Source organism: Alternaria postmessia (genome assembly GCF_024291825.1).
Source record: "Alternaria postmessia strain BMP 2775 chromosome Unknown scaffold_191, whole genome shotgun sequence".
In the NCBI taxonomy this organism is placed as follows: Eukaryota; Fungi; Ascomycota; class Dothideomycetes; order Pleosporales; family Pleosporaceae; genus Alternaria; species Alternaria postmessia.
Genome location: NW_026260264.1, coordinates 1 through 21,917, shown reverse-complemented (window position 1 = coordinate 21,917; position 21,917 = coordinate 1). Strand labels below are relative to the sequence as shown.

At 50.6% G+C, this 21,917-nt stretch overlaps 6 protein-coding genes across 6 annotated transcripts; 3 read left to right on the top strand and 3 right to left on the bottom strand.

Moving 5' to 3' along the window:
• Positions 1 to 278: 278 nt before the first annotated feature.
• Positions 279 to 2,888, top strand: J4E82_011370 (uncharacterized protein; the record flags this gene model as incomplete). Its single annotated transcript, XM_051737578.1, has 1 exon — positions 279 to 2,888. The coding sequence occupies one exon, from the start codon at positions 279 to 281 to the stop codon at positions 2,886 to 2,888; it is 2,610 nt and encodes an 869-aa protein (XP_051582667.1).
• A 594-nt stretch (positions 2,889 to 3,482) lies between these two features.
• J4E82_011369 (uncharacterized protein) lies at positions 3,483 to 5,215 on the top strand (the record flags this gene model as incomplete). The annotated part of the gene is made up of 3 exons (XM_051737577.1): positions 3,483 to 3,689; positions 3,739 to 4,011; positions 4,070 to 5,215. 3 exons carry the CDS (start codon positions 3,483 to 3,485, stop codon positions 5,213 to 5,215), a joined length of 1,626 nt encoding a protein of 541 aa, XP_051582666.1.
• A 2,697-nt stretch (positions 5,216 to 7,912) lies between these two features.
• On the bottom strand, positions 7,913 to 8,248 carry J4E82_011368 (uncharacterized protein; the record flags this gene model as incomplete). The annotated part of the gene is made up of 1 exon (XM_051737576.1): positions 7,913 to 8,248. The coding sequence occupies one exon, from the start codon at positions 8,246 to 8,248 to the stop codon at positions 7,913 to 7,915; it is 336 nt and encodes a 111-aa protein (XP_051582665.1).
• Positions 8,249 to 9,090: 842 nt separating this feature from the next.
• On the top strand, positions 9,091 to 9,644 carry J4E82_011367 (uncharacterized protein; the record flags this gene model as incomplete). The annotated part of the gene is made up of 2 exons (XM_051737575.1): positions 9,091 to 9,352; positions 9,436 to 9,644. The coding sequence occupies 2 exons, from the start codon at positions 9,091 to 9,093 to the stop codon at positions 9,642 to 9,644; spliced, it is 471 nt and encodes a 156-aa protein (XP_051582664.1).
• Positions 9,645 to 14,355: 4,711 nt separating this feature from the next.
• On the bottom strand, positions 14,356 to 16,296 carry J4E82_011366 (uncharacterized protein; the record flags this gene model as incomplete). The annotated part of the gene is made up of 3 exons (XM_051737574.1): positions 14,356 to 14,796; positions 14,856 to 16,160; positions 16,210 to 16,296. The coding sequence occupies 3 exons, from the start codon at positions 16,294 to 16,296 to the stop codon at positions 14,356 to 14,358; spliced, it is 1,833 nt and encodes a 610-aa protein (XP_051582663.1).
• Positions 16,297 to 18,012: 1,716 nt separating this feature from the next.
• Positions 18,013 to 21,157, bottom strand: J4E82_011365 (uncharacterized protein; the record flags this gene model as incomplete). The annotated part of the gene is made up of 2 exons (XM_051737573.1): positions 18,013 to 18,843; positions 19,529 to 21,157. 2 exons carry the CDS (start codon positions 21,155 to 21,157, stop codon positions 18,013 to 18,015), a joined length of 2,460 nt encoding a protein of 819 aa, XP_051582662.1.
• Between the last annotated feature and the right edge of the window lie 760 nt (positions 21,158 to 21,917).

The following is a 21,917-nucleotide window of genomic DNA, read 5'->3' as shown; positions in this document are numbered from 1 at the left end:
TCGACGGCAGCCAACTTCGCAAAACATCAGGCATCCTCGGCGGCCACTCCTTACCGTTTCAAGAATTAGTGTGCGACCTAATCACAGGCCTCCAACAACCGTGTGAGACGATAAGGTCGCTTCTCACGACTTTGCACAACTCGTGCGATTGTGCGCGGTTATAACGAATCTCCTCAGAACAGACCCTTGGAGAGCAAGAACATCAACGAAGATACGAACTCATGCTTACGACTGCTACCATGGATCAGCCCCAACCCGCGACACCACTTTACCCGGCCATGGCCCTTCTCAACTACATGCATGCTCCCACTGTAGGTTTCTACTACATGGGAGCTTGCGCGTTCAGTCTATGCATCTTACAGAAGGCGCGATTGGTATCACAAAAGAGACGGCGGAGCATACTTATCTCCATGCTCACGATCTTGGTCGCGTACATCACAGAGGTACTTTACTACTTCAGTCGGTCAATGGGCGATTGGGACTATGAGCCACCACAACCTGCAGCAATTCGCTGCTTGGGGTCAATATTGGTCTGGAGTCCATTGGCGTATATGCTTTGGTCGAGCAAGGCGCTACGATGGCATGCGTACTTTGGCGCATTTGTTCTACAATTTGCTTTGGAAACTACGACGTGTCTGATAACGGCATTTTCCATCCCAGAGCAGAGTCGGCAAAAGAATGCACCATTCGTGATTGACTGCGTTAGGGCTATTGCGTCTCTCATTCTACTGTTAGATGCGTTTGTGATTTTGGTCACTAAGCAGGCTGAGATCAGCACGGACGAGGAGCGCCAATCTTTACTAGGGAAGCAAGCGAACGGATCAGCCACGGCTAACGGTAATGCTGGGTACGGTACCATCCCTACAGAATCCGCAAGCGACGACGAAGAAGCAACGCCAAAAGACGAAGACAAGGATATCAAAGCCCAACAAGCGAAGCGTCTCGAGGAAGAAGGTGGTTGGTTCGGGTACCTCAAAGGCTTTGCTGTTTTCTTGCCCTACTTGTTCCCTAAAGACGACTGGAAGGTCATGGCTTGCCTGGGTCTGCGACTCGTTCATATGCTGCAAGAGCGCGTCCTCAACTTGCTTACGCCTCGGCAGCTTGGCATTATTACGGACAAATTACAGCACTCTTACGAAACTCAGAGTGGCATCATGCCCTGGAAAGATATCGGCTTGTGGGTGTTGTTCTCATACATCAACAGCTATGCTGGTTTGGGTATTGTCGACGGCATTGCGAACTTGGTCATCTCCAACAGCGCATATCGTCGTATCACATTGTTAGCATACGAACACGTGCTGGGCCTCTCTATGGACTTTCACACCTCGAAAGACTCAGGCGAAGTTCTGAAAGCTGTCGAACAAGCCTCATCCTTGAATTCGCTCATCGAGATGGTTCTATTCGACATTGCACCGATTCTGCTTGATCTTGTCGTGGCCATGTACTACGTCACTCACCTTTTCGATGCATACATGGCTTTCATTATTCTCTTCATGGGCGCAGCATATATTGCTATCGGGTTCTACTTCACGACTCTGTCACAACCCAAGCGAAGAGACTATGTCGAGAAGCAGCGTACCGAAAGCTCAACAGTCAACGAGACGGTCCACAACTGGCAGACAGTTGCTTACTTCAACCGTTTGGTGTTCGAACACAAGCGCTATGCGGAGAATATTCTCGCTACCATCTCTGCGCAATACTCCTACTACTTCCGGTCGATGGGTGGCCATGCAGCACAGGATCTCTTGACAACTTTCGGATTCGCAGGTGCTTGCGTCTTTGGTATGTCACAGATTGTGACTGGACGGAAGCCAGTTGGTAATCTGGTCATACTGATCATGTACTGGCATACGATGACATCGCCACTTTATGTGCTTTCTTACAGCTACCGACACATCTCTAGTTCACTCATCGATGCCGAACGCTTACTTCAGCTACTCAATACTAAACCTTCAGTTGCTGACCAAGATGGTGCTAGAGATATTGTAGTCTCTGCCGGAGAGGTCGAGTTCAAGGATGTAGACTTTCACTATGACGAGCGGAAACCCATCATCAAGGGCGTTAACCTGAAAGCCGAGGGCGGACAGACCATCGCTTTTGTAGGCGAGACAGGAGGAGGCAAATCAACGATGCTGAAACTACTCTTCCGATTTTACGACGTCACTGGAGGCTCCATCATGATCGACGGCCAAGATCTACGTTCAGTCACGCAAGCCAGTCTTCGCGATGCCATAGGCCTCGTCCCACAAGACCCCGTCCTCTTTAACCAGACCATCCGCCAAAATATTCGCTATGCCAAACTCGACGCTTCAGATACCGAAATTGAGGATGCATGCCGTGCGGCCGCCATTCACGACGACATCGTCGGTTTCCCTGACGGCTATAACTCCAAAGTGGGCGAACGCGGTGTGCGTCTTTCTGGGGGTCAACTTCAGCGCATAGCCATCGCTCGCGTACTACTCAAGAACCCTAAGATTGTCATGCTGGATGAAGCTACATCAGCAATCGACTCTTCGATCGAAGCACTTATCCAACAAGCTTTCCGTAAATTGAGCCAGGGCCGGACCACCTTCGTAATCGCGCATCGCCTGAGCACGATTGCAGATGCGGATCAGATTTTGGTGGTGGAGAAGGGTGAGATTATCGAGAGAGGAAGGCATCAGGAATTGTTGATGAATGAGGGCGGGAAATATGCAGAGCTTTGGTCCAAGCAGACCGCGGGACATCTGTCTAAAACGCCGTCCAAGGAGGACGTTACGAAGGATGGGGACGTAGACGCGAATGTAGAGGCGGTCGAGAATAAGACATCAAAGGGCGAGGATCAGGCCACAGCCACGGCCGTGGAACGGAATAGTGATAGTGAGGATACGACCACGAAGCGCAAATGAGCGTCGATTGCTGTTTCTGGAGGATCGTAATCAGGCTCACGGCCACGGACCTTCGTTGCGACGAATTAAATCAATCGCGATAAACATTATAGTCGCTCTTCCACATCTTCCGTGAAACTCGTCCGCGTGCTTCTGCTTCCTTCAACATCAGGTGTCATCCTGGCTGCCTAGAGGCTACTTAAGCAATGCAGACCGGGACAACAGTTCCGCCCTCGCGTTTTTGACCAAGAATAGAGAGGCGTACTCGGGAAGATTTCATGCCGATAGTGCCGCACAGACCGCGTGCGCCAACCAAAACAAGCGCAATTGAAACGATTCGTGTGCCCGCGGGCTGAACGCGCAACAGGACGTTAGAAGACGTGTTATGTTGGAGGATAAGACTGACGACCTACTCTGACATATAAGTCTGCGCGCGGTCCCGCTTGGCAGTAACAACGTCTTCTTGTGAACATCGCTGCTGTTACTGTTGTGGTGCAGACAGCTGTCATACGTCATACATAGCACTGCATCCTCTTAGGCTGATGCGCCATCCCTCGCCTCGATCATCAAGCTGTCAATCTCTCGGCACCCCATCCTCGCCCTTACCAGTCCATCATGGCGGTACCGAAACGCTTCTTACTTCTCGCGTCAGCAGCGTTCACCTGGTTTAGTCAGCGGTATGCTCCTGCTGTGACCATCTCCAACGGCCCAATCAAAAACACAACTGCGATTTTCGCGATAGCCTTGTTTTCCCGGTTGTTTTTGAGTGTGATTGTCTATCCGCTATTCTTGAGTCCGTTAAGGGGGTTGCCTTCACCGCCGGTATGTGAGAGGTCTGCAACAATCCGTTCCCTGGGGCTAATATTGCTAGGACGGGCATTTTCTGCTTGGACATTACCGACGCATCTTCAAAGATCCAACTGGTGAACCGCAAAGGGACTGGATCGATACTGTGCCAAACGATGGCGTGTTACATTATCGCTGGCTGTTCAATGAGCCGCGTATCCTTGTGACGAATCCCAAGGCGATTGGTGAAGTTCTCGTGCACAGGAATTATGAGTTTGTCAAGCCATCGAGATTGAGAAAGGGTCTGGGTAGGTTGCTTGGAGTTGGAATTCTGCTAGCTGAGGGGGATGAGCATAAGGTATGTGTACATGAGATGCAGTCCAATGGGATGGATGCTGACCTGTATGCGATTGTAGCGCCAACGGAAGCTGCTAATGCCTGCCTTTAACTTCAGGCACGTCAAGGATTTGTACTCCATCTTCTGGAGTAAATCACAAGAGCTTACAGACAAGATCTCTGAGACGATCAAGAGTAGTCCCGACGGGTCGTCTGTCGTTGAGATTGGCCATTGGGCTTCTCGCGCAACTCTCGACATCATTGGCGTCGCAGGAATGGGCAAAGACTTTGACGCCATCAGTAACCCTAACAACGAACTCAACGAAACCTATCGCAAGATCTTCGCTGGCGCTCGTGGCGCCCGGCTCATCCAAGTCTTACTCAATCTACTTCCTCACTGGCTCGCCGTTAATCTTCCCTTGGAGCGCAACGACGTCATCGGTAACGCAGTTGAAACCGTCAAGAAGGTAGCCCGCGAACTTATCCGCGATAAGCGCGAAAAGATGGAAGCCGGCGAAGCAAAGGGCACTGATATTCTCAGCGTAGCAATGGAGTCTGGTGGTTTCTCCGATGAAGATCTAGTAAACCAACTCATGACCTTCCTCGCAGCCGGCCATGAAACAACGGCCTCAGCCATGTCATGGGCCGTGTATTGCTTGTGTCAGCACCCCGAGGTGCAGACACGCTTGCGGCAGGAGATCCGCACCGAGTTGCCGGAAGCGCTGGAACCTGGCGGCCAAATTTCTTCGACTGAGATTGACCGACTACCGTATCTGAATGCCGTGTTGCAGGAGACGATGCGTATCTTCCCTCCTGTACCGCTCACCCTCCGTGAAACCGCCCAGGACACAACAATTCAAAACCACTTCATTCCTGCGGGCACCACTGTCGTAATCTGCCCCTGGGCCATCAATACCTCCACCCATATGTGGGGTCCAGATGCCCGCTCCTTCAACCCGGACCGCTGGATGCAGCCTGGGACTGCCAACACTGGTGGTGCGGAGTCAAACTACGCCATCACAACTTTCTTGCACGGACCGAGGAGTTGCATTGGAAGAGACTTTGCGAAGGCAGAATTTGCTTGCTTGGTCGCGAATTTGGTTGGCAAGTTCGAGATTGAGTTTGAGGAGCCAGGGCACGTGGCGGACATTCAGGGAGGCATCACGGCAAGACCTAAAGGTGGGTTGAATGTCAGGCTTAGGGATGTTAGCAGTGAGAAGGCGTAGGTAGAGAACCCACCATTTGAGCGGCATGACGATGTAAGGCGGTAACGTGAGTGGTGTACTCTTGACTAATAAACAATACGTATGCTCAGCATTGAATCTTTATGTATCAAGGTTAGCCTGCATGCACAGGAGGTAATGGTAGCCGCCACACAAAGTACCTCTAGTGCCGTCCTCCTGCTAACATCATATTCGTTTCCTGGTGATGCCTACGTGGGGTAGTCGAAGACCTGTACCGATTAGCAAGGGGTATCCTAGACGTTCGCTGCGAGACGAGCCGCCGGTGGGGGTTGGAGCGCGCGCTATTGGGCATACACTCTTCGGCTTTGCCCTAGACTAGCCCAGTTGTTATGGCAAAGATGCAATTTCCAAGTTGATGCATCGTATGCAAAATACTAGAACAGTTTCAACGACGATAGTTGCAGGTTAGCGCTTTAATGCTTCGGAGCTGTCCGAGGTTTTCGTTGGGCGAAGTCGGCGGCATGCGATCGAGGCAGAATGCCGTTTCTGGACTGTGATTGGTCAAGCCCTTGGCGAAGACTGTACCACAATCGCCTGTTCTACAAGGTCTGCATAGGCTTTGACAGGCCTTGAGGCAAAGTAAATCTATCCTTTGTCGCCGTCGAAATTAGTCTGGTCCTCTCCCCTGGTCCCACACATTCTCGTATGTCAGTCTCAGTTACTACTGAAGATTTTTGAGAAATCCAGTCGTCGTTGCGACAAGACCAGGAAACGAAGAAAGCAGTAAGAGACAGTTCCCGGTTGCGTGCTTCAGCGCTCTATTGATTGGCGCGGAACACGTATAGCGTCCGTTCCGATATGCAGATAATATGCGAGAGCGCTATGGGAAGCAAGATCGGCCGAAAAGGGTAAAGTCGCCATGCGCAAGGCTTGTAGTAACGACGAAAAGAGCACGATGGATGAGTGTCAGGGGGTACGTATCGCTGGTACATGCGACTTACGTAGTCGCCCACTACTGAGCTGTAGCGAGATGAGAAAGGTACTGGGCTGCCCAGCATACCCAAATGTGCTGTTTCGCGATATGATTGGTCTACCCAGTGCTTTACATGTGTTCCGGCTATGCACACAAATACTGACTGCAGCCCAATACATCCAAAGTGCGGCTTTTAGATGTGCCTTTCGTCGTATGTCATGTACGAACCATGTCTGATTGACCCTGCTGACGACACGTCGAGCTGGCTTATTGGCCGCCTAGTCGATTGTATGCCCTCTGGCATTCACCTAACCGCGTCTCTCCACACGAGGAGGAATGGGAGTACACGAGTGACGACTTGCGGTATGTCACGAGCGCTTAAACTTAGTCGCCGTGGTAGGGCTGCGCTCACAACATACTCAAAGGCTCAGGTAGCCCGCGTTCCCTTTCACTCCTCTGATCTGGACGGCCCCTGCTTTTCTTCGCACACGACCACAACACGTAATGAGTCACCAAAGGATGACGTCGATCCGGACGGAAGTTCGCGTGGAGGGACCGTGGTGGAGTTGGACTTTCAGTATGTATGAAAGGCGATCGGCCGCTATTCAGGCCACTTAGCGTTCGCCACGTAAGTCGACATTTTTGAACTTCCTTCCTGGCTCTTGACACTCATACAACCTTCTACGACCACTGTATAGCTTAGCTGACCTCGAGATCTCCTTTCTCGATCGGAAAGGCAAGGAACAACAGAGTGCAGCGTACACGAAAAGTATGATGCGACACAAGGAACACGACAGACCGATTACGAAAACCGGCAACCATCAGACCGACGCAGATATGTTGAAAAGAGTTTCTGCCAGCCCCTCCGTCCGTTCGCCTGAGCAACTCACCTTTTCACGCACCTTCCCTTCGATGATCCAAGGCGTACATACCTAGGTGCGTCTGCGCCATACCAACTCGAGCTCGAGTGCACTGTGGAGGAAAGTGCTGTCAGTCGGTACTGGGATGCTGTACGGACTTGCCCTTGTTCAGGGAATTCGTACATCATGACATTTGTTACGGCAGTGCAGGCTATAGCGAAGAAGAGGATGAAAGAGCACACAAGATGATGATGTGGGTGCAGGCCAGCTGACTGACACCATGGGGATAGGGCAAAGCTAAGGCCGGGGCTTTATCGGCAACACCCGTCGACACTATCCACATCAGCACTAGCGTCATCACGTGTCTGCCAAGTTGCGAAATTTACCCCACCAGCCGTCCTCCAACACCACAACACCATCGAATCTGCTCCTTCCGCGCGTTTGACCTCATGATCATCCACATTGCTGCATGCCACCGACGCCTCACTCCAACACCTGGTCACCTTTCCTAGACAAAGGGATAGGCACCGTACTTGTTTTCGCCGGACCGTGCGCGATGGACTCTCCACTTCTATCTGCGGTTACGCGACGGTCACGGATTGGACAGCTTCAGCCCCCAATCCAAGCACAGCGGCTACACTCCTCACAATTGAGCACGCAGCCAATCAAGTGAATTGGTAATGTTCATTGCATCATTAAACAACCAGAAGCTCAGGAATAGAAAGAAGCGACTGTAAGAGGTAACGCCCGGCCTTCCCTGTTCCGTATGCCATCGCTCAATGCCAGCTCTGCCTGCATCATTCCGCCTCCGGAGACGAAAAATGAATGGCCTCAATCTGAAAGAAAACACCGAAGCGTTGTAGATGAAACAGATTCCCAAACGCCCGCGCCATGCCCACTGTAACCTCAGTGAATTGCCTGCAGTCTGCGGTTACGTTCGCAGGACAGCTCATTGATTTCGCCATCCAGACTGCGAATCATCTCCATCGATTTCTCGATCGAAGCTCCGAACTTGTGAGGCTCCCGCTGCCACCGCCCAATGCGGTCCACCTCAGCGGCTCGGCGGCGCATCTTGGTATTGATCTTCTCGCAGAGCTTGCAGTAAGTTCCAGTAGGAACTGTTTGCATGATGAGCTTCATACCACACGTCTCGCCGATTCGGTACTCCTTGGCGCAGTGCTGTCGGAAGTGGCCCCACTTCCAGTCACCGCAGATGAACCTGTGTTGGTCGTAGAAGCACATGTTTCAGGATGGAAGAGCTTGGACGTCTGATGTTCGGTAACACATTAGCCTTACCGACCTACTGCTTGGATACCAGACGTCGAACACTTACCTGTCGCTTCTCGTTCAAACACTGGACCTTTTTGATAGGACCAGCGACCGCGTTCCTGGGGGTGGGTCAGCTCAGGGGTTACTTCGACCTTGAGCCTCAAAGACACATACAGAATGGTTGGATAGTAGGAGGCCTTCGACAAAGATGGCCACGGTCTATACCCAAGAGGGAGGTTGTTTGCTGGGTCCGGTGTTGCAAAAGATGGAAGACTATCAAAGTCTATGGTCAATGACTGGAAGATGCTGTCGAACTGAATGTGATGAAGCTGATATTCGAGCAGCAGTATACCGCTATTTATCCTTCGAAACGAACTCCTCTCGCCGACCTCGCCGGCCACACATCCGTACCGAGCTCGCTTCGCTGTCAGGCCATAAATTGATACCATGGCCTATCCTTTCGTCGACGTGGTAGCACCCCACCGGGCTCCATCCAACAATATCGCTACGATTCACGGATCCCTCTTACTCTGACGCTAGAGTGATGCGGAGACGGGCTGAAATGATACCCTAGGCCGTGCCGGCGTTTCCAGCTGCAGACAGTTATCACATTTGCTAGGGGATCAACGTGTCGTGGCTTCATGAACCACGTAACCCTTTGTTCCCGGCGCGAAAATCCCTCATGTTCCTTGTCAAACGGTCTTAGTTGGCGCTCGGAGAGGTCATGGTGTGTTGTTCTCGAGCAATCCGGACCTCTCATGCCATAGGGGATGGAGCATTCGTGAACGAGAATACGATCACGTGCCGGTTGGTGTATGCCGAGTCACAGTCCGCTTCAAGAATATTTTTTGGGCCCAACAAGCGATTGGCCAATGGCTCCCGCTATTGGTACCTCCGTGGAATCAGACGAAGCGATACACGGGCCAACCTTGAGGAATTCTGGGTTCTACGTCCTCTATTCCGAGCTATGGTCAACCGTTACAACACGCATTGACCAACATCTGAAGAGTAAGCAGTGTCATCGCCCTCGGTTGGGCATCGTTGTCTCCCTGCGCACTAGTACGCCATGTGTTCACGGTAATTCGGGCATTTCTCATTTCCTACGCTACATGCTCGACCCCGAATTTTCCCTTTGTGGCCAGGCTAACAAACCTGTGTAGCACCATCGAGCTTCACCGATGGTGCTCGGCTGCTTCTCGCGTCCACTAGAGATACTCCTCAGTTCTGCTTGGCTGACACACAACGTGCCGGCCTTTCCACCATGGACTCGAAACACTGTTGGCCAGTCACCTTATCTCCACAGGCTGCAGAGATGCGTCTTAGCTATTGCATCCGGTCATCCAGCATTGCCACTGGGATGGAACGCTAGCAACATCCGCATGCATGTTGCATTGCACGGACTGGCTCCTTCGTTCAGCTGATCTGTATCCCCACTCAACGGCTGGCTTTGCCCGTGGCCGGTCCGTTGTTAACTGACTAGGCCCTGCACGCTGACAGGCATTGCTCTCTTAGATAACAGGATGGCGTGGAGTTAATGCGGAACCTAGGCCGCCATCGCATATCGAGGTAATCATCTGGACCCCCGGACACACACTAGAACCAGCCAAAGCATGCCCCATCGGAGATCCTCTGACGTGGCGAGCGGTATATGGTTGATCAAAGGAGAAGCCATATCCCTGGCGTTCATCTCGCCATCTGTCATAGCTTTTACGAAAATGTCCGCGTTGGCTCGCCTACCTTTCCACGCATACTCAGCGAGGAATGCTTGCTCTTGGCCTATGAAAAGATTGTCCCAAATCGTACCGTCTTTACCGGTGAGCCCGAAATGATGTATAACAAGACATGGAGTATATGGTTTAGTCAATGCGGTGGCAATATGATGCAGCCTGCTTTCGTCAATCGACTCAACCAGTCTGCCTTGTCATCAAATGAGGCAACAATCCCACATTACCGAGCCAATTGCTTCACCTCAGTTAGATTGAGCTGTACGTCTACTATCATTCTCTTCAATTGCGTACTGGGCATCCATGGCATAAGTGCGGCAAAGTGAGCCTACTCCAAGTGATGCAGAAGGTGAGGTGTCCTTGTGGTGTCATCCGGCCCAACGACGGACTTGCGTCGTGCACGGAACCACACACCAGCCATCACAATAAACATGGCAACTGCGGCCACTGCTGCGACCGTAAGTAACCTTGCAAATAGTTGCGCAATCAATCGATCCGTTGCTGATTCCACCTCTTTTGGGCTTTCCTGACGTTGTGATTTGAATTTTCGTTGCATTGGCACGGAAATATGCCCAGCACTGCGCTCAGCGAGCGCCAGAACACCTTTCTCACCAAGACTTGACGTTGGATTTTGCTATGCGGCACTCCGCGCAGACTTCTCGTCATGTGAGAGCAACGCGATGCTGGGTACGCCGCGAGTACATGGGCTGCAATGGAACTAGATAATAAGGTCGCACGCAATTTTGATCCCGAGACGAGTGAGTGCTGTGCTCTTGTGGGCCGGAGCTGCGGTCACCGGCGCCCTTCGTGCATAACAAGGCTAAGCTGCGTGTTTGCGGATTGGCGGGTGCCGCTTCTTGGTGGGTCAAATCGGTCTGGCCAGACAGGTTACATGTCCCCGCGCAAGAGCACTCGGTGTATGGTTGGTCAAGGCGGATGAGAACGTTCATGTATGCCGAGAAGTGTGCAGACTGGATGACGAAAGACCGCCTGGGAATAGGCAGACATCACTCCACGAGTTACACGCCTTGGTCAAGGCAAGGTCTAATCGAGATGAGTTCGAGTGTAACGTGATGAATGCGGTACGTTGACTAGGTGAAGCATTTGGATACGTAAAAGATGTCCACTACGTTCGAGATGTGGAAGGATCGAAGTGGCGGGACCTCAGGCTGAAAGTCCTGCATCGCCTTCGCTTGACCAAGGAGGAAGCATGTGCGTGACGCTGGAAGACTTCGCTCAAGCACGGAAAACTGTTGCATGCAACCAACCCCTAGCCGCATATGCACAAACGAGGAGGGATCAGGGGATAAGCTCATGGTCTGGCTGATGCCGCGAGATTCTTTGGCTGACTACTATACGAGCAGCCTGTCAGACCGATGATGGCGTGCAGGCACTGATCAGAAACAAAGAAACAGTCAATTAGCGGAGATGTGTTGTTCATGCGAAGGATGCGGAGGGAATGTTTTTCGCATGAATTTGGCCATCGTAACCGTGTTGGGTCACTGATATGGCCGAACAACAAAGTGCTGATCCGGAAGAACACCAACACACATTGATTGGGGCTGCCAAAGTCTATTGTGCCGTGCAAATGGCTTCCGTGGGCAAAGCGCCGAGAGTGTCGCATATATACAAAGCCATCAGTAAACTCATTACCGCCTCATGACGCAGAAAGAGGGGTACGCTCAGACAAGCTTACAGGTACTGCTCAGTTTCGGATTGCGGCAGTTACTGCTGGTATGAACCTCCAAAAACGGCTGAACATCGTACGTACTAAACTTGGCACACTCCAACAGCAATTGGAGACATACAAGCTAAGCATGTGGGGCGAAAGTAGCCTACGACATCGCACCTTATCCCTCCTTAGTGGCCTATTTGTATCAGATAACTGGCCACCGGCGCCAGAATGCTCCAGCAAATTCATGGTCGAAGAGCTATACTATAACAAAGGCATAAATCGCCGCAATGATCCAATTGGTAGAAACGACTACAGTGACAAGGATATGCCGACACGATCGAGGTGTAAGGTCCGCTGGTCGCGTCGTCCTTAACAACCGAATGAGCGGTGACGAAACAGTAGCAAAAGGACCGATGTGACATGCACGGTAAGCCCAAACCCACCAGTGTAAGTGTGGGGAACGACCAGACGAGAACAACAAAGAAGTATCAGCACAGCCAATTGAACAAAAGTGGAAGCACAGTTTGTGCGACAACCGTATCGCGGCCGTTGTTGCGACCCAGCGCTTGACGAAACGGTGGTTCTCTACGCGCCCATAACCATTGACGTGGACTAAAATAACAACGGAGAAGAAAGCGAGCAAGCACCATCATGCTGCAAATAGTTGAGCCATTAGTTCGGAAGAGAGTCCGCACTTGTCAATTGCGTGTGCAGCAGCGTGCGTCATTAGCCTCATGCTCAACATCTAAGCGAGCGAAGGAAAATAACCTAGCCCGATTACCGGCCACGGGCATGAGATTGGGCGACGACGCTACATTATCAGATCCAGAAACCCGAGTGCGAATAGAGGTGGCGCTCGCGGGGCTTTCTTGACCTACAGTTAGTAGTTGGACGCGAGGCGGAAAAAGTCGGATAATATCTATGTAGCGATGTATGGATGAGTGTTCGTGGGTCTCAGCCAATGTATACTCAAGGGAACGGTGGCTTCCACAAATTCACCCTGTCTTCATCTACTGGTGAACTCGAAAGACTTGGTGGCCCTTCACGTGGATAGCCGTTGGCAGGGTAGAAGGTTCAGAGGCGACAGTCCCAAAGGAGGCTGGAGAGCCGAGTGGAGTCAATCTAGAAGCGTGTTCATGTACGATGACGGACTGTGGCTGAGGCCTCCGCGATAATTCTGTCCAACGACGAGGGCCCAGTGATTTCAGATCAGTATACAAAGATGGCTGATACAGCCATGGCCGACGAGACACAGCCCTAGAAAGCTTGAGTATGGTACCCATTAGCAGCGCGCTTAGCCCTGTAGCTATACCTTGGTTCGTGATGTCTATCACAAAAACATGATGGGAGCATTGTTACATCAACAAGGGCCCGATAGTAATACCTACTTGTTATCCTTGTACCTGGGTCCTTCCAGGCAGGGAATGATTGCGCAACGAGCGGTGAGAACAACCACGGATCATCTATTCAGAAGAAGTCGAAGATTAGGCATGATGTGTCTTGGCATCGTCCTTCTCCGTGCCAAAGCGGTATTCTCCGATCGACCGCCGGCATGCCTTTTGAAGCATGCGGACTTCTCATAATAAAGCTGGGTCCCCTACATCGTCTCGAGTAGATACCAAAACTGTGTCCACATCAATTCTCAATTCCCAATCGTGGGAACGAAGCAGTCGCGCAAGTTGTCCAAAGGACGCGTTGGATCTGCGATTCTCAATTCTATCGCGTCCATGACTTCAAGCTTGCCGGCCCAGCCTTATACACATCATGTTATGCAACCTCCACTCTATTGATCAGACAGTATGAAGCTGATCTCGCGGTCGACAAACGGGTACGGGAGCGCGTGTTCGGAGGTGGTTGGACGCGTTCTCTTCGTTTCGGTCGGTAAGAGTCGATTGGAGCTGTGAATTCTTCAAGTAGGTTCATCGTAAAACCAATTGACGGTAACGGTATCCTACTGTGTTAGTAACAGAAACCAGCGCATGGAGGCTCGAGTGGTCGTGAGGTGGATCGCATTCGCGTATTAGACAGGGGCGTTTGATGTTGCATTGGTATCATGGATGACTAACTATGGGGCTGTATATCGGCCCGGGAATAAAGTCATCTCCACTGCGCTCAACACCCAAAGCGGAGTTTCGTGCATACTGCTGTGAGTCGTGCCTGTGTTGTTCGAGGACTTCTCCTTAGCTTGTACCCATACCTGCGTACATCCTGTCTTTTTTTATGTATCTCGCTTGCTTCAGCGGATCTCAATCACCATTCCTCTGGTGTTTACGTCTAACTCAATACAGCATCAACATTGCAACTATATCCGCATGCATCTGTTTTACCCTTTAGATGTATGCCAACAGTATCTACCATCTACACGTTGTATAATAACGCGACTTACATCAAACATATGTCCACAGTAAATTGCTCCATTTTCATGACCCCTGTCTGGCTCTGGTGCATGGTTTTGTAGGAAGTCCTCCGCGACACGATACGCTACCACAGCTGGCCTCGCCCAAGCTCCCTCAAGATGTCTGGACCATATTGGATAACAACCAGATCAAACTCTGGCTCGCGGCGTGAAGATCCACGATCAACCCTGCTCTACATATCAAAGTAGTTTCCAACCCGCAAGCTCTGCGCGACCACACGAACCAACATTTTCTCCGTTGCGACGAATGTGCTGTGTTTAACACCTAAAGCTCATCATGGCCGTCCCTGGCGCTCGCCTGGCATAACCGCCCATCCTTACTCTCTGCCAATGCCTCACTTCCCACACATCTGCGACACCAGAATAAGTTGCGTGGATCAAGTTTTCTCTTAATCTTCCTAAGTCTTTCATAATTGCCACCCCAAAACGCATACTGCCATTCCGGCTCATAGATGTCTCCTTCGTTGAAGTACGCTCCAGTGTTTGGGCTGAGTCTGCGGAGGGCTTCGGTCTTGTTGTACGTGGTATCAGTGTATACAGCATCGACGAGCTTTTGAGACGCAATGTCACCGAAAGGAGATACGACGATGAGGTGCGTAAGAGTCTCGCGCCATGCGGCATTAAGGGAGCTGTGGGTGGGGTAATAAAGTGGCTCGTTAGGCGAGGCGATCATGTGACCGATTAGGAGAGTATTTGCTACCGGGCCCTATAGGTGCGGGTGTCAGCTCAACATTGATAACGTGGCACCAAGCTAAGATAGCTTACACTTGGTTTCAACGCTTCATTTCTGGGACCAATCTCTGAGAGAACTGCCGCAGTCTTGTTCGAATTCGCTAGACTCTCGGCACTGAGTAACCTCGATCCATAAGCTGAACCGCCATTTGCGACTTGTTCGTTCGTGAAGTTGGCTTTATGCATCTCCAGGTACGTTTTCGTTTGCGTCATGACAGATTGCCATTCGAAAGCATAGTTCCTATCGTACAAGTACGCTTCCACAGGATCCATGAGTCGCTTGATCGTTCCACTCGGTGTGTCATAAAGCAGGAATGTCCATGAGAACGATAGAGTAGGGACTATAGGCGGCCCAACTACTAAGTAGTAACCTTGCATGCCGTTTTCCTTCAGCATCTGCATTTTTGAGTGCAAGAAGCCTAGGAAATCGTAGAACTCGGCGTTCGTGCTCGAGCTTTTTGAACGAACTTGGAACGTATGCGCGATGGTGCTTGGAGAAGGAAATGTGCGGACGACAACCTCAGTGATAACCCCGAATGTACTTCCGCCTCCGCCTCGTATAGCAAAGAACAAATCTTCATTGCGACATGGGTTTGTAAGAACCACTTTACCGTCCGGTGTAACAACGGTAGCTTCAAGCAAGTTATCAGCACCCATGCCATAACGAGTAGAGAGTGGACCATGACCACCGCCTGTGAGCCATCCGATGAGCCCAACGCTTGGATTAGCGCCCGTCACGATGGCCATTCCATGCATCGCGACTGCTTCCTGAACATCAATATTCGTGTGACCGGCTGCTACGCGGACTGCAGTCAATGGCGTTTTGTAGGAACATGATGTGGGTTGAAAGGAAGGGATGTAGTCGATACCGCGCATATGGTGTGTCCAGATACTCAAACTGCCGTGTCCAGTACTGCGACCTTGGTATGAGTGGCCCGTCGCTTTGACAACGAGCCGGATGTTCCTTGCACCTGCCCATACCAAAGCTTTGCTGACTTGATCTGCGGAGGTCGCATTTACTACATAAGCTGGGTAATTGCCAATACTACAGCCATTTGCCCTATCGTATGGACTGCCAGTGATGCCAGTGCCGTTAGGAAATATGGGATTGCACGAGTTGTTTGCCCATATCGGATAATCAATACTGACCGGATTCGTAGCGTGATATGAGGAATTGTACCATTCTGAGGCAACAGAAGCGCATGCTTGCTGATCGAATTCAGGTCGTGAAGGGTAACAAACTGCACCTGGAGGAATACCACGAATCAGTGCGCCATGGAGTGTTTTGTTCAAGTTGCTCCATTCATCAGTAGACGGCCAGCAGATGTCATCCGGTGTCTATCATCCGCATTAGCAGTGGTCCGTATCTGTGGTCATTTCGACTCACACACTTGCACTTCTGTCCCGCTGCGTCGGCATGGATAATGATAGATAGCAGGCAGGCAAGAGATACAATGAATCGTATGCTGAGCATGGTCAGATGCAATCGAGACGGAGTATGTACAGCGTCGGGTTCTGTGTAAGAACTACGTCCACGTTTGATCAACCCGTAGATGGACGGGGTCGGATGGATGGGGATGGATCAGTCCAGACAGCAATGAGTAGAACCAGTCAAGATAGCCTGTCTTCATCAGTATAAATACGAGATATTTTTCGGTAATCTTTCCTGTTATATCAGCCTAACTATACCTTGAGTGATAAAAAGTGGGATATGCCAACGACTAGTCGTGTACATCCAGGATATATTGCCATCAAGACAGTGAATAGGGAGAAGTCGTATGAAGAGACGGAACCATGAGACTGCAGAATCCGGACAGTGTGCGATAAATATGATTCAAATCGTGTTCCTAAAACTGTGGTGGCTGACAGGCCAAGGTCCGGTGAGGGGCGAACACGTGACAAGCCCCGATTTTGTTGATCCTTCGTCTTCTCATTCCATCCCAAGAGGGCTGTCGTTGCGAGCAGACAGCTGATATTATATGTAGGAGATTTTTGGACCTTGAGATTTCACCCAGTGTGATGTAAAGATCTCCCCATCAGCTTCCACTGTCTCGCGTAGCTGACCAGCCAGGCTGCAAGAGTGATGATAACAATGCAGCCGCTTCAACCTCAGCGCGATCCATCGCGTTGCAGATGGGTATCTGATATGAGATCGCGAGTCTCTCTTTCCGTGATAATGCCAGCGCGTGATGATGAACGCCGCGATGACCTGGCAAAGAGAAGACGTCAGCTTCGTGCGCTTTAAGTCGCACAGGACAAACATACCTTCAAATTTGATTCAAGCAGGCCTCCGATGCCTCTTGCTCAGTCTTCTCCGAACACGACTTGGCTTACGCACTGGTATTTGCTCGTGGCTCGGTGCTAGAATAGGTCGTTCGGCGGCATGCATGTCGCTACCGGCTACACTTGCCCCATCCTTTAACCCACGACGCTCTTCATCCTGACATTGAACATCGAAAAGCGACGACCTCCAGTTCGAAGACTCTTCCGGCATGCCTCCTGAGCTCCTTACCAGCACGCGCCGCGATCGCTGCATGTCGCTGACATCCGGCTCTCTCCGGAACAAAGCATCACTGAAGATGCGCTTGAAGAACCTGGGCATGGTTGATCGCAGCAACTCGCAAAACAAAAGATATAATTGCAGGTGAATATTATGCAGGGACTAGCAGGATGCGACAAGCTTATCAACTCTGTGTTGATGTTTTGGTGGCGAAGATGAGGGCGGCAATTGCGGGGGGCGGGCACCCCTGGTGGGATGATAGGCAGCGCGATTGGCCAGTATAAGAGGGCCGTGATGTTGATCTCGAACGGCCTCAGCCATCCTCCTCTCCTGGACGCGTCAACGGCATTGGCTTACCGTGCCCTCGGCCGCTTCACCAAAGATAGACGCGCCTCAACTACATGCTTTCTGCCTGTTGTCTCTGGCCGTGCAGTATCTACCTGTGATGAAGCCAGTAAGATGAGCTGGCTGCGGCAAAGCCACTCTGCAAGCGTGTCGAGCTTGTCAAATGAGTTAGCTATCATGATGTAAGGATGGTCAGAACAAATATGTCATTGCTGGTGTTCAAGGTTGCGCTAAAGACCTTCTCGTTTACGTACTGACATCGAGACCTGAGAATGGGCTATCTATGCATCGACCTGGTCTGCGACAGCAATACTTGTTACAGCTCTCCTTTTATCAGCGGAGGTATCACCAGCTATCGTCGGGCTCCACTTTCGCGTCCCGGATCCTCTTCATGCACTCCTCTTGAGAGCGGTTGAACCAATCCTCTTCCATGGTACGTGCCCATACCATCTCTCCAATCCTCCGGCCGTTGCACATACAGATCTCTTCATCACATATCCGAACCATCCGTCTTCCGATAGATTGGCTACTCGTCACCATGAAGCCCTGAGCCTTCAAGCCATAGACCACTGGGCATACCGCATCGATGTAGCTTAGACGTTCATAGACCGAAACCCATCGGAAGGCGATGTGCAGCTCAAAATCCTTCTTTCGCGCGACGCTCGCCTCCGTCGACAAAGCAGAGAGCGATTGACATGTTTGTTGGATGTGGACTGCTCGACCTCCTGGTCTGCCGGAATAGGAGTCCGATGTTGACGCGGGCCCAATGACGACTTGCAGCTTCCTGAGGAACTTATGTGTGGGAACGGACGGTGCTCCATTGTTATACAACACTCCATCTTCGTCTTGCAAGAGCTGTGGCAGAAGTTTTACGTCGACCGAAAGAGATACGTGCTTGTACCAGGTCTCTACCGCTTCTCTTGCAAACTCATATCCAACCTCGTCCTCTATCATCCAGTACGGAGTCTCATAGGCTTTGACGATAGGCTCGAATTCATGCGAGTTATCGTGTGGATGTATGGTACTATTGTCCACGATCTCGAATGGTTCGTCCTGACTATCTTGGTACAGCTCCAGGTAGATCATGTCTCGGAGCTCGCGGGGTAGTTTTTCCAGCATTGCATTCAGCAGCTTCTGTCGAGCTTCTCGGTATCGCTCGGCTTTCCGTTCTGCAGACTGTCTTCCAAAGTCAGTGTAAGTCACATGTCTAGTGAGTCTTCTTGTATCTTACTGGTGCAAGTACGAACGCGCATCCAATAACTCCTGTATAGCCCAATCGGCCACCTGTGCCACACCTTCAATCTGAAGTATTCTTTTGAAAATCAGCATCGAGCTCGTATATTGGACGGAGAAATTGCTCACTGCTCATCCATCCCGCGGATTTTCGATTCAGTACGGGGACTCAAATCACCTTGTACAGACATATCGGGGGTTGGGTGGTATCGATCGTGGTTTCAGTTGTGGGGAGTAAGAGTGGTCAGGCCGGACTCTGATACCCGAGTGTTTATAGTAGAGATTGAGGTTGAACCAAGTTTGCTAGCTGTCGCACGAGCCTTTACTAACCGAGGAAGGCAGTGCATGATCTGAACCAGTGGATCCGCCGTAGGTACGACAAACGAGACGCACATGACGTAAGTGATACCAATTTGGCTCAACGATCAATCTAGAGTTGTCGCCAACAGATCATGCAATTTTGAAGAAAGTGTGCAATCAAATCTCTAGATTTATTACGCGCACCATACCTTTCACTTCAGTGGCATTCTCTTAGGTCTTTCAGTCGCGCGCATTCGCGCGCCCAAGCATCTATCTTTTGGCGCTTACTGCCTTCCGCAACAGCACTCCGACTATCGTATATCTGTACCTTATCCCAGAATTTGCGTTTTCCGGACCATGAGGAAGCCATATTGTTTGTGTCGGACTCTCCATTGGAAGATGTGTTGCATTGGTCGTTCACTTTACGCTTGTTGCAGTCGGCTTTTTCCCCGGGGGCATCTTTTGCGACGGAATTACGTCCGAGTATATCATTCGCTATTTCCTCGCCTTGCGATTCAGAGTGCAAAGTATTGGCGCTCATGTCAAACTTTGTCTCATGCGAAGACGCTAACAATCGCTGATCTATTGCGCTTTCGATCCTGTCTTTTCGGCTGATCGCACACTTTGCATCGACCCCGTCGTTGATAGGGCTTTCATCGTCAAATGTCGTTATAGTGTGGCAAGATGGTGGAGTGACCATACCATCTTTTATGGAGAGCCACTTGATAATATGGTTATTGTCATGGTTGGCATTAAGCGCCTCGAGATCACCGTCAGATAGATACAGATTCGCGGCTGGGTCGACAAGAGATTCAGAAGTCGTGAAAAGACTCGCATTTAGTACATGCTTTTCTGCCTCCTCGAACGCTTTTTCAGCGTCGCGTAATTCGCATGTTAGCTTTTGACCTTGTTGTACCCAGAGTGGACCAAACATAGAGGCCAGCTCTGCCGCTGGTAGAGTGGCATGCCTTCTAGCGAATTTGCTGAATTCATCCTTATAGCAGCGTCGATGATTTGTGTGAGCTTTCTCGGCCTTTTGTAATGCTACTCTTGCCAAGAGTAGTTTGTCCTTAAGTTTAGCTTCTTCTAAAAGCTGGGCGTGCTCATTTCCCTGAGTTTCGTGAAAGGGAACAACTTCGTTGCTGCTCGAGTTGTCTTTATTTGTAGAGTTGCCCTTGAACAGGACCATGGCCCAATTTTCCCGAGCGCTTGATTCCGATGGTTCTTTCGCTGACGTGTGATGTGATTTAACCTCCGTGTCTTCAGATGCGGCGGTTTCTACATACGATTTGTCCTCACTGGCCAAAGAACCTTTGCGTCCCACCTCCTTATAATCGGGTAATATGCCAGCCTTGATGAAAGCATTGTCATGGCTAATAGAGATAGCCTCCATGTAGTTAATCCACTGCTCTTTCAATTCTTGCTCTTTAGACCTTATGACTGCTTTTTGTTTCTGGAGTTGCAGTATGCGTCCTTCTATCTCTTGTGATTCATCTTGTAACCTCGACATCTTCGTGTGATATTGATCACGTTGGTCTTGACCAGACATGAGACTGAGACGCTCGGCCATGGTTATTGCCGATTTCAGAGAGCGAGAAATATGTTGAAGGTCATAGATCTTCTTGTCGATACTTGCAATGTCGCCCTTGGAACGGCCCTCGAGTTCCCCATGGTCACGTTGAAGCTTTACACACTCTAACATCCACTGACCAAGTTGATGAGAGAGCAAAAGCGCCATGACCGGCTTTCCGTTCACAGGTATCTCAATGAAAGTGGCCGAGCCGGCCTTGTAGCTCGTTTCAGATTCTTCATTTCTCTCCTCAGTTTGCCAAAGTCTGAACCCCTCCGTTACTGGTTCGGCCACCTCTGGAATTGCAGCTAGATCGCCCGGACATGGAAGTCGGCGATTGAGAGGTGAGTCGTTGGTTTTGGTAACGTTCGCTTGCTCGTTTGACATCTGGTGTTTGTCAACGAAGAATGTTGTGTCAAGATTGCAAGCGGTCTGAGTCCTGAATGCGTGTCGCTGATTTAGATGTGCAAAGTGATTGAAGTTCGGATCAGTTCGAGATTCAGTCAGAGTCTTTGAGGGCTGTGTAGTTGTAGACAGAAGTGGTATCGCGGACGGTGAAACCTCTTTGTCAGTAATCATGAATGACACACAAGATTCTTTGTCCTCCCGCAAGATAATCGAGTCCGCTGTGCAAATCTGGAGTGATGTCCGCCAACCTTATCGGACTTTTATATAGTAATGTAGACGCTACACGGGCCATCCTGTCAATCATAGGGAAAGCTTCGGGATTTCCTCTGTTACAGTTATCTCGCTAAGCGTTGAACCATTGCGACTATAGCGCGATCTACATGATCTTGGGCATTAATTCGACGGGCGTTCGCATGGTTCAAGTTACAATGGTGACAACGTGTTAATTGCCAAGAAATATAGGGATTACACTGCTTTCTGGTGGCGTGTAACAGCCAAAAAAGGAGGTGCTACCTTCTAGCCTCGCGGCTTTGGAGTCAAATTCGAGGTTCCTTTCATTGTCGAGCGAAGGCGAAGAGACAAGTTTCAAGAACATCGATTGTTGCCTTGGAGCTAACATGGTTGGCAAGCGAGTGAGCCAGGCAAGCGAGTGAGCCACCCCACCAACTTTGCGCACCTCTACACGTGTATATCTCAACCACCTTACAAGATAATATATAGATAATAACAGAGTATACTA